This window comes from Chiloscyllium plagiosum, unplaced genomic scaffold, assembly GCF_037043375.1.
Source record: "Chiloscyllium plagiosum isolate Xiang-an unplaced genomic scaffold, Cpla_swu_hap1 HiC_scaffold_31, whole genome shotgun sequence".
Classification (NCBI taxonomy): domain Eukaryota; kingdom Metazoa; phylum Chordata; class Chondrichthyes; order Orectolobiformes; family Hemiscylliidae; genus Chiloscyllium; species Chiloscyllium plagiosum.
Window position 1 is genome coordinate 37,321,228 of NW_028270169.1, and position 16,911 is coordinate 37,338,138.

The 16,911-nt window shown below is 42.3% G+C and overlaps 1 protein-coding gene across 9 annotated transcripts in view; it reads left to right on the plus strand.

Annotated features, from left to right (window-relative positions):
• tspoap1 (TSPO associated protein 1) overlaps positions 1-16,911 on the plus strand; it is a 299,740-nt gene that overhangs the window by 148,274 nt on the left and 134,555 nt on the right. For all 9 annotated transcript variants that reach the window (XM_087977435.1, XM_043718641.2, XM_087977432.1 and 6 more), the window contains exon 5: positions 15,446-15,580. In XM_087977435.1, the coding sequence (XP_087833561.1) occupies positions 15,446-15,580 (135 nt within the window). The remainder of the gene's footprint in view (positions 1-15,445; positions 15,581-16,911) is intronic.

Genomic DNA, 16,911 nt, shown 5'->3' on the forward strand with positions numbered 1-16,911 from the left:
GCGAAGAGGTACTGGCTCTCAGGGGATGATTTGATGGAGAAAAAGGCTGAACAGAAGTCAATTACAGAGAAGCAAGTGTCCGCTGGTGAGAATGGCGTTCATGTCAGGGACCACCGGGGAGCTGGGAACAACGATGGAATTGATTGCCTGTCGGTCCTGAAAACGCCATTTCCCTGGCCTCCCGGGTTTTGGGATAGACAAGATAGGGGAATTGCAGGGGCAGTCATAGGCATCAAGATGCCCTGTTTCAAGAGGGAGTCAATGACCGGTTTGATTCCCTCTGTTATCACCGGTGACAGTGGGTACTGGCGTATTGATGGCAGGCCAGCTCCGTGCTTGAGTGTTACTGTACATGGTGGGACAGATAGCACTGGGCCTGCATGATTGAAGTGATGTGCCCACAGCGAGCCCGGAAGGTTGGGCAGCGGCTGGACTTTGCTTGGTGAAGGTGGTCTGCACCGATATAGGAGTGCAGCGCACGCAGAACTCAGTCTGTCTTAGTTGGGCAATCTGAACTGACGGGCCACTGGCAGGGTCAAGGGACAAAAAGTGGAATGGTCGCTATGGAATCATAGCCATGCTGTCATGGATCCTAAATCCTTGGGGATCGAGGGGCTGTTGATGAGGCCAGCTCGTGGCAGAACAGTGCAGTCTGCTCTGCATTGAGCTGGACTTCTGCTACAACCCCCCTGTGGTCCCACAAAATACAGTCCAGACAGTGCCAGCGGGGAGGTCAAAGCAAGATGGGAGTCTGCAAGTGCAATGGAAGGTGATCCAAGGTCCTCTGGGCCTGAGGCAGTGCAATGACATTGACAAAGGACATGGCCTGTCAATATCACCCGGCAGAGGAAGGATACAGCAGGGGATGGAAAGGCTGTCAGGAGGAGGGAAAGGAAGGGGTCAAGGAGGGTGTGGACAGGCATGTGCCAACATGATGAGGTGTAAATGTAGCTGGTAGGAGTAGAGGACTCTAGGCTGCTGGAAATGGCAGCCTGAAGTATGAAATAATGGTGTGTCAGGGATTTCTAATGTGAGACCCTGGGGAGAGCAATGAATGCTAGTGTTTAAGTTACAAAGAGTTTGCCAGCCCAGGAAGGCTACTGCAGAGATTACCGCTGTATCCAGGGCAGTGACCTATGCTAAAGTTGACAGGGTTTGATAGTGGCTGTAGCATGGATACTCCGGAGATGCCCACGGTGCGAACGGTTTGTGAGAGGGAGGTACAGACGAGTGGGTGGCCCCAGAGTCCACCAAGACTGAAATGAGACACCCCCCACCTCCACGTCTATCATTGGGTTTTCCAACGGGAAGTGGGAGAGGCGTATAGAGGCAGCCTGCAGGACCTCCCTCCCACGGCAGCCCGAGGGTTTCGGGCCCCAGGGAAATGGCTCAGCAACAGTGTAGGCGGCCTGTTGATGCTGTCACTGGGGGGGAGGGGGAATCCAATTTTGTTGTGTCTGTGAGGGCTGGAGGAGGGTGGAAGCATTCAGGTGTTGCTGGCTGGAGCTGCCCAACAATCCTTTGGCCAGTGGCCTCTCTTACTACGGACCCCACAACTTATCTCTAGGTCTGTAACGATTGTGCTGCGTCTGCCTATAACTGCCCCTCCGGTTATCAGGTTGTGTGAGCCAGGGATACGCTTCCTTCTGGTTCTGCACCTCAAACAGTCCACTCCTGTCTAAACTGTTTAATGGGGCGAGTGTGTTCCCCCCACTCTGTTGTCTGCCAAGTCAAATTATGACAAGGGGCATATATAGGCAGCATGCTATCGACAGAGTCTGAACAGCTAATTTCTCGTTTCCTAGTAAGGGTATGCCTGCTAAGGAGTCCCAGACATCCTTAAAGTGGGTGATACAGTCAGGAACAATCTGTTTTCTGCAGGCAATGGGTAAGTGCACCCAAGTCAGCCTGTTGCCTTGCAGCTGCTTTAATCGCCTCCTTAACAATTCTGTAGAGCCAGCTACTGTGCTCCCGTGCTGCATCCCACGGCTTGATGGGAAACTCGATGGATGGACGAACCGTTGCCCAGTGGCTTCCGTAAGCCAGCTGCAGGAGGGTTTGTACATCCTGCTGCAGGCAATTGTAAATGGCACAAATCTGGGAGAGCCAGTTGTGGAATGCACTAGGGCGCTTTCGCGGGTCTGGGGCGTCCTGCAGCATAGCTCGGACCTCAGCGTGGGTCCAGGACTTATCAAGGCCAGTGGAGTTGATCATAATGCGGGGGATGTTGTGCTTTCAGGGCAGAGCTCCACGCCACGTCAGCGTGGTGGTCTGAGCGGGTTCGGGTGGCGGTGTCAAGTCAGGCTTCTGTAGCTGCCACGTCCTTCTGGGGCTGCATTTGTCAGTGGGTCTGGTTCTGGAGTTGGCAGGGAGACCTTAGGGTACTGAGGGTTGTACGGCGGCGAGGCAGTGGGCATGGGATTCAGGGAAATAGTCGTAAAAGTAAAAGCAAATGACTGCGGATGCTGGAATCTGAAACCAAAAGAGAAAATGCTGGAAAATCTCAGCAGGTCTGGCAGCTTTTGTAAGGAGAGAAAAGAGCTGACATTTCGAGTCTAACTGACCAGCTCTTTTCTCTCCTTACAGATGCTGCCAGGGACATAGTGTCTGGGGCCTGATGGTGCTCTTTAACGTCAGGGGCTGGTATCCCTTCGTTACTTCCTTAAACTTCTCCAGGCACTGCAGCAGATAGGAAGTGTCCCAGGAGGGGTCCCTATGCCTGCCCATCATAGTCGCGGTCCAATAATCAAGTTTATCAATATTAAAGGATCCTCCATATGGCCAGTTGCCATGAGACCATATGTAGACGTTCCCGCTGAAGGGGATTACATATCTGCTGTCCTCTGTCTCTTTTAAAACTGTGTCTGCCGGTGACCCAGGTGTAAAAAGAGGATCTCCTACCTTGGTCTTGAAACACACGTATTTACCATGGCGCCTTTGTGTTCTCCATGACAAAATCAGTGGCTATGGACCTTTCTCCCCGAGGGGACGAGGCAGAGCTGTTCCTGTGTGCAGTCGGTCCTTGCAGAGTCTGGAGTTCCGCGCACCCATGTCCCTTTAAGTGGCCGAACTGGGAGTGCAAGGCAGGCTGCAGCACTGACTGTCACAGAGACACACAGGTAGGACAGACAGACAGTACAGAACACTAGACAAATGAATAAAGCAAGCAGGGGCGCCCTAGTCAATTTCCCATGATCTCAGGACCTTCAAGTTGAGAAATTTGAATCAACAGTCTTTCCAATTTTCCGTCTTGCTTGGCACGTGTCTTTTCTGCACACCGGCCCGCCAGCTCAGGCCAGGTTCATGCAAAATAGCCGAATTTTGAGAGAAATGTATTGGGGGAGAAGTTGTAGGGGCCGCCCTGTCTACCGTCTGACCTTGCCATCTGTCCCCTGTCAGGATGAGGTGAGGAATGCACTCGGTATCATTAGTATTTTAGTTCCCTTCTGCATCTTCCACTCTTTCCCTGAGGCCTGGCCCACTGCGTGAGGTCAGAGCCCACCAACCCCGAGTTGTTTAAGATGTAGGTGCAGTCCGTTACTCTGTTAAGGGCCTGTCGGCTACACCAAAACTGTCGGAGAATCATCCAATTACAAGTAGAGGCCACACACAGATCTTGTGAAATTGACACGACTGGCTTATTTCTCACGCTATGGTGGGGAAGAGAAATTGACAGGATTGGTACAAAACGGATACTCTGCACAGTTAAGTCAAGGATCCTCTTCCCCGGGCTGCAGATACAAAGTTTTTATAGTGTTACAGTAGTGTACTGTTAATTACAAGACAGTATGAATTCAATGGAAAACAATCGGTTGTCCGGTAGTAGCAATCAGGTAATAATTGTAACAGGAGGTTCTGGTCCTCTGCTCGAGCAGGTGCTAATGTCCAGTATTCTGGTTTCAATGGGTCTGCAGGGTGGTGTGTATTTTCGTCAGGTATCTGGGTGCCATTCAGTCTAGTTAGGACCTGAGGAGACTGGGGATGGTATCAGGGCTACAAGAGTTGTGATGCTATTGTGAGGTAGGATGTCTGTTATCAGGTCATTTAAGGAGTGTATTCCTTCAGTCTGGAAGCTGTTTAGGTAATGTCTTGTTTTGCTGTTTAGTTTCTGAGCAGATCGTGGTCAAGTTGAGGTATTATGGATATGCTGTGTTCAGCTAACAACAGGTATGGGTTCTGTGAATAAGTAGTGGGCCGGCAGAGCGGTTTACCTTTCTCCCACACTATGTAAAGTACTCAGGAAAGATCTCACCCTCTTCCTCTGGCCTAAATCTTTGAGTGGGCCTAGTGTTTCCCTAGGAACCTTCTTGCTGCTAAAGTATGCATTAAATGCCATGGGATTCTCCTTAATCCTGTTGGCCAAGAACATTTCATGGCCCCTTTTTAGCCCTCCCTTCTCTCCATTTGAGTTCCTTCCTACTTTATGTTCTACAAGGACTTTGTGTGTTTTTAGTTGCCTGAATGTTAAGTATGCTTTTTTTGACTAAGCTGACAATTTTTCCTGTCCTCCATTTTCACAGGAGCTTGCCTGTCCTGCACACTAATCAACTGATCTTTAAAGACTCCCCCATGTCAGATGTGGAGTTAATCTCAAGCAGGTGCTCCCAATATACATTCTCCGACTCTTGATTAGAGTTGTGCTGGAAAAGCGCAGCAGGTCAGGCCACATCCATGGAGCAGGAAAATTGACATTTCAGGCAAAAGCCCTTCATCAGAAATGAGGCTGGGAGTCTCTGAGATGGAGAGATAAATGGGAGGGGGGTGGGGCTGGGGAGAAGGTAACTGAGAGTGCAATAGTTGGATGGAGATGGGGATAAAGGTGATAGGCCAGAGAGGAGGGTGGAGCGGATAGGTGGGAAGGAAGATTGACAGGTAGGACAAGTGAGGAGGACGATGCTGAGCTGGAAGGTTGGAACTGGGGTAAGGTGGGGGAGGGGAAATGATCTCTCAGCTACTTTCAACCCAGCCCCACCCCCTCCCATTTATCTCTCAACTCTTGAGGCTCCCAGCCTCATTGATTGACCTGCTGTGCTTTTCCAGCACCACTCTAATCTTGACTCTGATCATCAGCGTCTGCAGTACCCACTTCTGCCTATTCTCTGATTCTTGTCTAACTTGGTTGTAGTTGGCCTTCTGTCAGTTTAACATCTTTATCCAAGGTCCACTCTTGTCCTTATCCATGAGTAACCAAAAACCTACTGAATTATGGTCACTATTCCCAAAAATGAACAGGCTCATTTCCCAATACCAGGTCCAGAACAAGCCCTCCCTCATTAGACTATCCACATACTGTTTCAAAAAGGTCTCCTGAACACACCTAACAAATTGCTCCCCATCCAAACCCCAACACTGAGGTAGTCCCAGTCAATATGGGTGGAGTTGATGTCACCCACCAAAACAACTCCGATATTTTCACATCTTACCAGAATCTTGTGGAATCTCAAGGATTTTCATCATATGCCGTGTCAATGTGACAAATGCAACAGAGTTCCCCAGAATGCTGTTCTTTATTTTTGCTGGGTAGATCAAGAGCCCTAACATACACCAGCTTTCACAATCAATAGTCATCAGCAAAACCCACTTCTACAAACCTACTCTTGCTTGCATCATGACTATCCTATGGTATATAATTTCATCGTTCCTTTTCAACTGACCAACCAATAGCACCGTGGTTCACAATTTGGCCACTTCTGAGAACATATCCAGCTCTGTTGCATTTCTGAGCTTTACTTCAGATTTCAAGGCTTTTTAAAAAATCTAGCTCACATTGCACCTTCAAGAACTCATGTCTCCTTTTCCACTAAACAGAAAAACTGATCTCTTCCTGTGGATTATTATCTGCTCTTTGCAAGATTTCTCTATGTTCATCTTTCTTTCTGCTTACTGTTTGTGTCTGCTGATTGCCTCCACCCTTCAGTTATTTGGTTGTAGCTCTCCTTTGTATTATACCGCTGTAGGTTTATTTCTTAATTTTCTTCCTGTTGATATTGATTTCAGTTCCGGATTTGCCAGGTCACAAGAACTAGGATTTCTTCTTATACATGAAAATTACAGTTGATTCCTTCAAAAACTCTTAAAAGTAATTTTCAAACATTTGGACCAATTACAGATTCTGCAGATGTTGTTTAAATGTTTCCCGACTTTACTGCTTTCCCTTAAAGATCTTCATAATTGGGCTATTGTGTTCCAGAGCACTTGGCTGATTGGTTATTTTTGAACACTGTGATAAGGGAAATAGGGCAATCCACTTATGAATAGCATAATCTCATAAATAGCAAAGTAATAATGGTCAGTTCATCTGTTTTTAACAATGTTGGTTGAGGGATATGCACTGGCTAGGATACTGGAAAGATTTGGTGTGGACTTGTTGGGCCAAATGGCCTGTTTCCACACTGTAGGGATTCTATGATTCTAACTCCCCAGTTTCTCATCCAGTAGTGAACAAGGGGTGGTTTACATCATTTTAAGCTGGTAGAGAAGGCTCTGGGTTAATATTTCATCTGAAAGACTGCACGTTCAGTGCTTCCTAGTTACTGTAATTGGGATTGTTAGCCTGATTTATGTGTTCAAGTGTAGAGAAGGGATCAGATCTACAATATTCTGTCTCAAATGGTGAGAGTGAGATGTATCAGACCATGGTTGACATCTGAATGATTTGAACAATTACAGAATTGAAAAATCTCAAATTGAGTTAATGTAAGTGATAAAGGCTTTGTTATTGTCGTCAGCACTGTGTATTCATAAGGGGAAAGTCAACTGGGATCCCTTCTTCCAAATTTGCTTTTAATAAACTCCAGTGAAAATAGATATAGACAGTGGGAGAAGAGCAGCAGTGTAGATGAGCATTGGTAGTTCATCACTATCATACTATTAAGCAGAATTTCCCAGTGATGTTCAAATGATAACCACCCCAACCATTTATAAAGCAATTATTACACAATTCTCAAAAGAGAGGAAGATTAGCAATTCAAAACTTTAAACAACTGATTTTAAGTTGCCTAGTCCTAACATATCCTTAAGTTACTGTTTCAAAAGTATTTCAAATTCAAACGATTTTTGTTTCATTACATCTCATACTTTTTTTTACTTTTCATTCCTTGTTCTGTTCTCTAATTTCCTTCTGCTATCTCTGTTATTGTAGATATCTTTTCGCCCTTCTGTATTTTGGTTTTTCCTTCTGCCTATTTTTCTCTTGATGGATAACCTAGACTTCTATTTGCTGGGAGGAGGAATTATATGAGAGAAGATCCTCAGAAGTTGTTCTCAGGAAGTTAGGATGTGCTGATTATCAAACCAGTACATTCATGGTGCTCATAGCACCTGTGTCATTTCTGAATGTTTTGTTTAATGCTCTTGGTTTTTTTGCTGTTTGCTGCTTTACTATTTTAATCTTCCCTGCCCACACCTCACATTCACTCCCTTATTTGCTCTCATTATCTTGTAATAAACTGCCACATTATTCTCTCCTTGTATTTTGCACCTCACATACTTTGTGTTATTCTGTACCTTGTATTCTCTCTCATTATCCTGTACTTCACATTTCCTATTATCCTCGACCTCTTATTCTCTTTCACTCTGTTTCTACCTCATTTTCTCTCCCAGTATCTTATGCCTCTCATCTCTCATTGTCGTGCACCATATATTCTTTTCCCTTACACTTCACATCACATTATCTTATCCCCTCATTGTCACTCATTATCCGATACCTCATGTCATCTCTCAATATCCAGTACCTGACATGCTTTCTTGTGAGGCCTCAACTGGAATATTATGTACAGTTTTGGCTCCTGATCTAATAAAGGCTATGCTTGTCTTTTAGCGATTGCAGTGGAGATTAACCAGACTGATCTCTGGCATGTTAGGATTGTCTTATGAGGAGAGATTGGGGAAACTGTGTCAGTGTTCCCAAAAGTTTTGAAGAATATGAGATGATCTCACTGAAACTTACTAAATTCTTACAGGGCATGACAGGCCGGATGTAGATAAGTTTTCCATGGCTGATGAGTGTAAAACCAGGGAAGATAATGTCAGGTATAGGATAATGAGGATAAACCATTTACTACTGAGGTGAGGAGGAATATGAATTCAAAGGGTGGTGAATGTTTGGAATTCTGTATCCCAAGGCTCTAGAACTAAATCATTGAGTATTTTTAGAACAGGAATCGAGAGATTTCTAGAGACTAATGGCATCAAGGTGCATATAGGAGGTTATGCCACATTACTGCACTAAGGTAGATGATCAGCTATGATCTAGTTGAGTGGCAGAGTAAGCTTAAAGGGCTGAATGGCTTATTGCTATTCTTATGCATTTGATAAGTGCCCTGAACCCAGTGTTGCTGCCAAGACTCATTGAAAGGTTTGCTTAATTTTCAGGGACGTACTTAAGATAAGGTCCGACAATGTAAGGGAGGTTTGGGGTTTGAAAGTGGGGCAGGACAGACTGAGGAACTAAAGGGGTCAGACGTGTAATGGATAGCACAAACCACCCACCCCCACAATCATTGCCTGCTGATTCCCCCTTTCTTTTCCCCTTGAATTGGTCATGCTACCATTATCTGAAATTCTTTAAGCTTGGCCTGAGACTCTCAATTTATTCTCTTATCTTTCACCTTGGCCTTTCATACCCTGCTTCAGGTCTTGGCATGTCTTCCCCTAATTTTTACCATGCTCAAAAACCCCTGTCCAGCACCTCTCATTCTCTTCTGATCTACTCCTTTTGCCTGTCTTTGTCTTATTTGCGTTGTGAGGAGTATATGATTATTATCTTTTCGGACTGCAGGTTATAAATTTAGGATAAAACGGGGGTTCATGTAAGCTGTTCTGCAGTTAGCTTGACCATAAGACTGGGTGGTTTGATTGCTAATGATGACAGGAAAGCTGAGATTGTTTCACTGAGAAGAATGCACAAGGTGTTTATAATTAGAGGCAATGAGATAAATCTCTCAGTTTACAATGAATAGTCTGTTGAGTCTCTCAAATGGCCAGAAAAATTATCAGCTTGGAAGGAGTTGTGCTATAAACTGATTACGTCTAAGATGAAAGGGAGTTGGGATCAAGATAACTAATTAGCACTTCCACCTAAATACAAGGCTAATGTGTTTTGCATTGCTAGAGGGAAGAGAGAAGAGAAAGCTTTTTTTGAAACTAGGTTACAGGCTCCCCTAAAAGTCTGTAAATATGTCCAAACGATGGCAGTTCTAAGTGGATAACAGAGACAAGCTGCTTGACTTTGCATAATCAAATTAGAAGGGTGAGATGGTTTCTCATTGAAGAGATGTATCCTGTAACAATTTAAAGATTCTGGGAGATTCATCCTGGCATAGCTATGGATAGGAGAATCTTTCAAAAAGGCTTCAATACTTGCAGTAGATTTAAGAAACCCTCTGAAAATTGAGGGAAGTTCTCAGATATGGTCACCTGAAGTTACAACTCAGCAAATTGGAGCTACAGGAAGCTGTTGGAGCTGAGAGCAGTTGTCGATTGTTTGCTATGAGGACTGTCAATCCATACAATTGATCTGTGCCATTTGTAAAAGGGGAACATTTCTCTCTCTAGTTTAAGGAAAACGTTGCTGACAAAAATAAGTGTTCAGTTTTTTTTTTAGTAACTTGCTACCATAAAAAATGTTAAATGTGGAGTTTTGCCATATCATTGTTTTAGCTCATAAATGGAAGTTTGATCAAAACTCATTGGAGTAGATCTGGGCCATTCAGCCCATTGGGTCTACTCTGTCATTCACTGAGAAACTGACTGATTTGGTAAACCTCAACTCCACTTTCCTCCCTTTTCCACATAATCCTTAATTTCCTTAATGATAAAAAAACTGTCTCAATCTTGAATATGTTTTACAACCAGCTTTTACAGCCTTATATGTTTCAATAAGGTCACCTCACATTCTTTTTACATTTGAATGAGTACTGGCCCAAACTACTCAAACTCTCTTCATAAGAAAATCTCTCCATATTGGGAGTCAACCTAGTGAATATTTTTGGGACTGTCTCCAATGCCACTATATTTTTCCTTTAATAAGGAGCCCTTAACTGTTCTGTTGTGTTCTAGCTGCACTCTCACTCGTACCTTCTATAGTTTAGCAAGACTTCCCTATTTTTATGCTCCATTCCCTTTGAAATAAAGGCCAACATTCGATTTGCCTTCCCTGTTACCTGGTGAACTTGTACTCTAGCTTTTTTTGTACTTCATGCATGAGGTACCCCAAATCCCTCTGTGCTGCAGCTTTCTGCAGTATTTCTCCATTTAAGTAATATTTAGCTCTTCTGTTCTTCCTGGCAAAGGCATAATCTCACATTTCCCCACATTATATTCCATTGGTTAAGTTTTTGCCCAGTTGCCTATATCCTTGCATGGACTTTTTGTGTCATACTCACTACTTGCCTTTCCACCTATTTTGTGTCATCTGCAAATTTGGCTATAATACATTGACTTCTACATTATTACCTTGCAGACTCGCCTTTCCAATTTAGCCCTAAACTGTTCAAATTCTTTCAGTAGAACCTCCATTTTCGTCCTATCAAGGTTGTTTGTACCAGCACGGATTGCACCACTTCCTTATTATCTACTGGTAATGCCCCATTCTCACTTTGTAGAGGACAAATACTCAATCTTTGCCATATAAATGTACCTGCAGAAACTCTTGCTGTCTCTTTTTTAATCTTTATAGCTAGCTTCCTCTCATACTTCAATTTCTTTGTCTTGATTAATGTTTTAGCCATTCTCTGCCATTATTTATATTCTGACCAATCATCTGACTTACTGCTCGTCTGTACACAACTATGTGTTTTTGCCTTAAATTTGATACTTTCAATAACCTCTTTAATTATTGAAGAGGTGTTTGGGAATTTTCTTTATCATAGGAATGAAGTTATTCTGTCTATTCTGAAATATCCCTTTAAATGTCTGCCACTGTGACACTGTCGATCGATCTCCTAGCCTAGAGTGCCAGTTCACTTCAGCTAGTTCAGCCTTCATGCCCACAACATTGATCTTATTTAAATTTAAAATACTAAATTTAGACCCAAAGTTGTCCCTTTCAAAGTGAACATGAATTTCAATTCAATAGTAATTGCTGTTGCCCAGGAATGCCTCGAATTAATCCTGTCACATTATGGAATTCCAATCTTTGGTTAGTTCCAGAATATGCTGCTCTGAGAAACTATCTCAAATTCATCCTGTGGACTCCTCATCCAAATACTGTGATCAGTCTGATTTTCAAATTTATGTCTCGATGCATGTCCCCTATAGTTACTGCTGTCTCTTAATCACAAGTGCCCAGTATTTCTTCTTGATTTCTTCTTGGAAATCTTAATTGACAGTGCTACCCCTCCAGATATAATTAGCTTCCTATCCTTCTTAAATATTAAATACACCACAGTATTCAGAACCTGTTCCTTGTCATCCTGAAACTACAATTCTGTATTGGTTATTAAATTATATTTATTCACTTCAAGGTATGCTATCAGTTCATCTGATTTGTTATGAATACTATGCACATTCATGTACTGAGACTTCAGTTTATTTTTAAAAGTTATCTTCGTGACATCTCTTCCTGATTGGTGTATTCTAGTTTTTCTTTCCCTCTGTCCCTTCCTATTATTGCCACATTACTATTTTTCTCTCTTGTCTTTACTCTGTGATGCACCATATCTTTCCACATTTGAACTCTTGCCCTTACTATTTTGTTTAAAACTCTCTCTACTTCTCTAGTTATTTGGTTCACAAGAACCTTGGTCCCAGAACTATTCATATATAGACCATCAAAGCAGTCTAGCCCCCACTTTCCCACAACTGGAGCCTGTCCTCTAGGAACTACATTCACTTCCCCCATGCCGTTTTAAAACTATGTATTTGACTTTCCAAATTTATGTAAACAGTGCCTATTTTAATGTACCTAATGTCAGGTCAGTGATGTTACCAGATATTATAACCTGTGAGGTTCTGCTTTTTAGTCTAGTTCCTAGCTCCTCATTCTCCCTATGCAGAACCACTTTCCCAAGTTCGATGCTGCTGGTACGTAATGGACCATAAGACCTGGATCCTCCCCATCCCATTGCAAGTTCCTTTCCAATCCTGAGCAGATTTCTGGAATTCTAGCACTGAACAAGCAACTGAGCCATCTTCTCTCATTTTTTGCTGCAAGGAACAGTGGCACTCCCTCTCAATATACTATTCCCCACTATTCCTTGATGCTCCTCCTGTACCATGGTGCCAAGGTCACTTTGCTCATCCATCCTTTGGTCCCTGCTCTCATCCAAACAAGCTGAGAGTACTTCACTTCTAATGGATAATTGCAAAGTTGACACTCCTGACAGCTTCTCTCTGGGTTCCTTACCTTTCCCACTCTCAGTCACACTCTCCTGTCCCTAATCTTTGACCAGTCCTAATGTAAGCAGTATGTCTGCTTCCTGGTGCAAAGAGTCCAGTTAAGTTTCCCCTTGCTTGATGCTTTAGGGTGTCTGTAATTCAGCCTCCCCACCTAACCTCTGAGTCAGAGTTTTTCAGTCTTCAAAGCCTTTTTGTGGGCATGTTGACCCTGCATCACAATGGAATCCAGAAGCTTGCCAGGCTGCAGCTTTGACACATCACCTGACCTGCCGTCCTTTGAGTTTTAATTCATTATTTCATTGTATTCTTCACTTACCGACGTATTTTAAACATTGCTACCAATTTGTATTGATGTTAATCTTAAAAATACAATAGACTTTAGACACTAACTCCCTTTCATGTTGTAGAGCAAAAACCAATTCCATTGTGATAAGGGTAGAAAAGCAAAAACAGAAGAAAACAATCCTTCTGCCCCTTCACTGAACCTCCTACTCAAACTCCAGGTTTGCACTCAACTACACTTGTTTGCCTACATGTCTTTTAGCCCAAACAATTTAATTGGGACACTCTACTCTGATTGCCAAAGTCAACAAGTGTCAATATGTTCTCCCCAGATGGTGTGACCCATTCCCTGGATGAGATTTTAAATCGCACTGCCCATAATTCTTTCACAAGCTGCAGGCCAAATGTTTCAACCAACGTCGTTTGTGGTTAAGATAGTTCTAAAGAGAATGAAGAGGCTTTTCTGCAGCATTTGCCATTCCATTTTGATTATGCAAATATGATTTAATGTGCTATAAATTCAGGTAAATGAATGTGTATCATGCAATCAAAAATGCATGAATAGGAGCAAAGGTTTTCCCATGTTAAGTTTTGAGGGGAGTCCTGTAGAATTCTTCGATTGCCCACGTTGCAGCTAGAGATGTAACCCCTATTATGGATGTGATGTGTAATCAATTAGTTTTCCCCTTCTCATACCAGCTTTGTTGAACTTCAGTTTCCTAATGGTTAAAAGGACCCCATCACATTGTTAATTTGTATTTCCTCTCAAAAGTATGCAAATTTAAGCAAGATACCAACTCCTGAGAACCTTTTTCACTTAATTGGATTGCAAAGTAGTTATAATAGCAAAAGAAGCCATTTGACTCCAACCCAGATTTCTGCCAATGCAATTTAGCTAGTCCCAGTGCCCATCCCATTACTTCAAGTTTTTTCCAAATTTTGTTCCTTCAAGTGTTTGTTTAATTCCCTTTTAAAAGTCAAGAAAAGTCATGATTGAAGCTGCTTCCACACTTACAGATCATAACTATTTGTTGCATTAAAAATAGCCTGTTTTCAAGTCAGCTTTGCTTTTCTGTAGACCATCAAAGCAGTCTAACCCCCACTTTGCCACAACTGGAGCCTGTTCTCTAGGAACTACATTCACTTCCCCCATGCCAGTTTTCAAACTATGTATTTGACTTTCCAAATTTATGTAAACAGTACCTGTTTTTAATGTACCTAATGTCAGGTCAGTGATATTACCAGATATCATAACCTGTGAGGTTCTGCTTTTTAGTCTAATTCCTAGCTCCTCATTCTGCCTATGCAGAACCACTTTCCCAAATCTGTATACTCTAGTTCTTGACCTTCCCAGCAATGGAAGTCATTTCTCTCTAGTTGCTGTTGTACAGACCTCACATGATTTTAAACATTTCTATTAAATATCTTCTCAACTTTGTCGGCTCTAAGAACAACATTCCAAATTTCACCAACGAATGAATTTACTGGAATCGTTCCAGAAATCATTCTTGTAAGTCTTTTTTGGACTCTCTCGAATGGGTTTTGTGACACTTCCAAAGTTGGATGGCCAAAATTGATCACAACACTCCAGTTAAGGCATAATCAGTGTTTTATAAAAGTTGATTATAACTTTTTTTTGTTTTTGTATTCCATGCCACTGTTTATAAAGCCTTGTATCAACTTTCTTTTAATCTCTTCCTCAAACCTCTCTGACATGTTCAACATTTCCTGCATATTTGCACCAAGCCTATGATATTGAATGATGCTGATTGGCACTTTGATTTGGGATCATTCAACTTGAATCTTATAGCTCAACTGAATCACTTGTATACGAAATTTAATGGGTTACAAGATCAGTCATCTTGCATGTACACTGTGGGTGGAAATGCAGCAGGTTAAGGGGTTCAAGGGGAATGGGGAGAAAGCGGGAGAATGAGGTTGAGAAACTTATCAGCCATGATTGAATGGAGGAGTAGATTTGATGGGTTGCTTGGCTTCATTTCTGCTCCTATGTCTTATGTTCTTCTGTGAATATCTGGAGATGTTTAGTTCATAAAATCTTCTGTCGTACTTGTCGTATTTGAGGGGCAGATTTACATATGACTCCTTGCACATATTCTGCTAAGTCATTTGTACCTCATTGTTTAATCACTCCTGACATTCTTACTATTTGGAGTATTCCTTTGCTAGTGGCCATATTAAATAATTGCTTGCTGTCATGCTTTGCTACTGAACACATCCAATTTAAGTTAAGGCAAATGTAAAATTTATGCCTAAAGTTTAGTGTTTAATTTGTGTCACTTCATAAATGTGCCCTTGCTTCCTACACTGCTTCCCTTGAAAAGAAATGTCATTATTGATATGATAGTTCCTGAATCTCAGCCTGATGGGTGTCACCTCATTCAGATCTTTTTGTTGTTAAATCTATTGCAATCTTTCCAAATGGTTCTTGAAAGTACTTTCAATATAATTACCTAGTTATAAGCCAAGAGGAAGTATTGTCACTCATTCTTTTTGTACTGTGGTCACACCACATGGTTCCAATTTACATGGTTTAAAATGTTGTCAGCTAAAAGTACCACATAAAAGTGGAGAATGAACACTAACTTGTCCTTGTTAACCTCCGTATTCAATCTGACTACATTTAGTACACTATTATTATAGATTTATTTACAGAGTCTTTGGAAAATCAGATCATATTATCATCTTGTAATCTAAAATTTGTTCTCATTTATTCACAGTTTAATCTTATCTGATTTCATATTTCAAAATATAAATCTCTGCAATAAATCTGTGCACCTCTTCTGTTTTTGTCTATGCACAGGAGGCTCCTGATAGGTTGCAACAGAGTGATTTTGAGCGGGTGCTGAGAGAGTCTCAGAAAGAAGTGCTGCGGCTACAGAGGCAGTTAGCTGTGGTGTCTCAGCGAGAACCTTCCCACCAGCACAACCTTGGGACTGTGAGTAAAAGACTTGTGCAGCATAGCCTTATTTCAATAACTCCCATCTTAAAAAAAAAGATCAATTGCTCCCCATTTCCTTAGTTACATGTTGGCCTCCTTAGATCTGTGATTACGCTGCATAGTCACGTAGCTTATTCTAGAGGAGTGAATTGTCCTGTTCTTGGCTGAATGCTGTTTTATTATCTAACCTGGAAAATCCAATACTTGAATTCCAATCCACTCTATTCTCCTGCTCATTGTTTTACTCAAACACAATCACTGACATGAGATATGGGATGTGGGTCTTGTACAGTCAGGATAGACTGAAACAGGAACAAGTGAGTGCACAAAGAGCTTCGGACTCCTTCACTCCAAAGACCAATGGTTAACAGAGTAGGCAGCATCAAAATCCAGTGTGAAGCAGAGAGATTTTGTTTGTGGGATGAAGAAAACCAGGCAAGTTGACAACTGAAATAGAAACAAAAAGTGCTGCAGAAGTTCAGCAGGCCTGGCAGCATCTATGGAGAGAACAGCAGAGTTAATATGTCTGAAGAAGGGTCACTGACCTCGAACTGATACTCTAATTCTCTCGCTACAGAAGGTCCGAGACCCACACTTCCTGTTTTTGTCACAGATCTCCAACATTTGTGGTATTTTGGTTTTACATGGATAACTGTAACCAGCCAGTTCAATTCATATATAGCAAGGATTTTCTAGGAGCATAGAATCATACAGAACAGAAGAGGCCCTTTGGCCAATCGAGTCTGTACTGGCAAAAAACTACTCTAAATCTATATGAGTCCCACTTTCCAGCACTTGGCCCAAAGCCTTAAAAGTTATGATATTTCAAGTGGTCACCCAAGTACTTTTTAAAGATTGTGGGGTTTCCTGCTTCAACTAGCCTTCCAGCAATACAGTACTAATTCCTACCACCCTCTGAGTGAAACATATTTTCCTCAAATCCCCTCTTGCCTTTCACTTTAAAAATATACCACTTGTTATTGACCCTTATCCGCACTGACCATGCCCCTCATAATCTTATACACCTCAATCCGATCCCTTCTCAGCTTTCTATGCTGTAAAGAAAACAACTTGAGCTTATCCAACCTCTCTTCTTAGCTAAACCACTCCGTCTCAGGCAACATCCTGATGAATCTCCTCTGTACTCCGACCAATGCAATCAATTCCTTCAAAAAGTGTCATGACCAGAACAGAGCACAGTATTCAAACTGTGGCCTAGCCAAGTCCACATAATCTTTGGGCTCTTATAATCTGTGCCATAACTGATAAAGGCAAATGTCTTGTATGCCTGTTTAACTATCTTATTAACCTATCCTGCCACCTTCAGG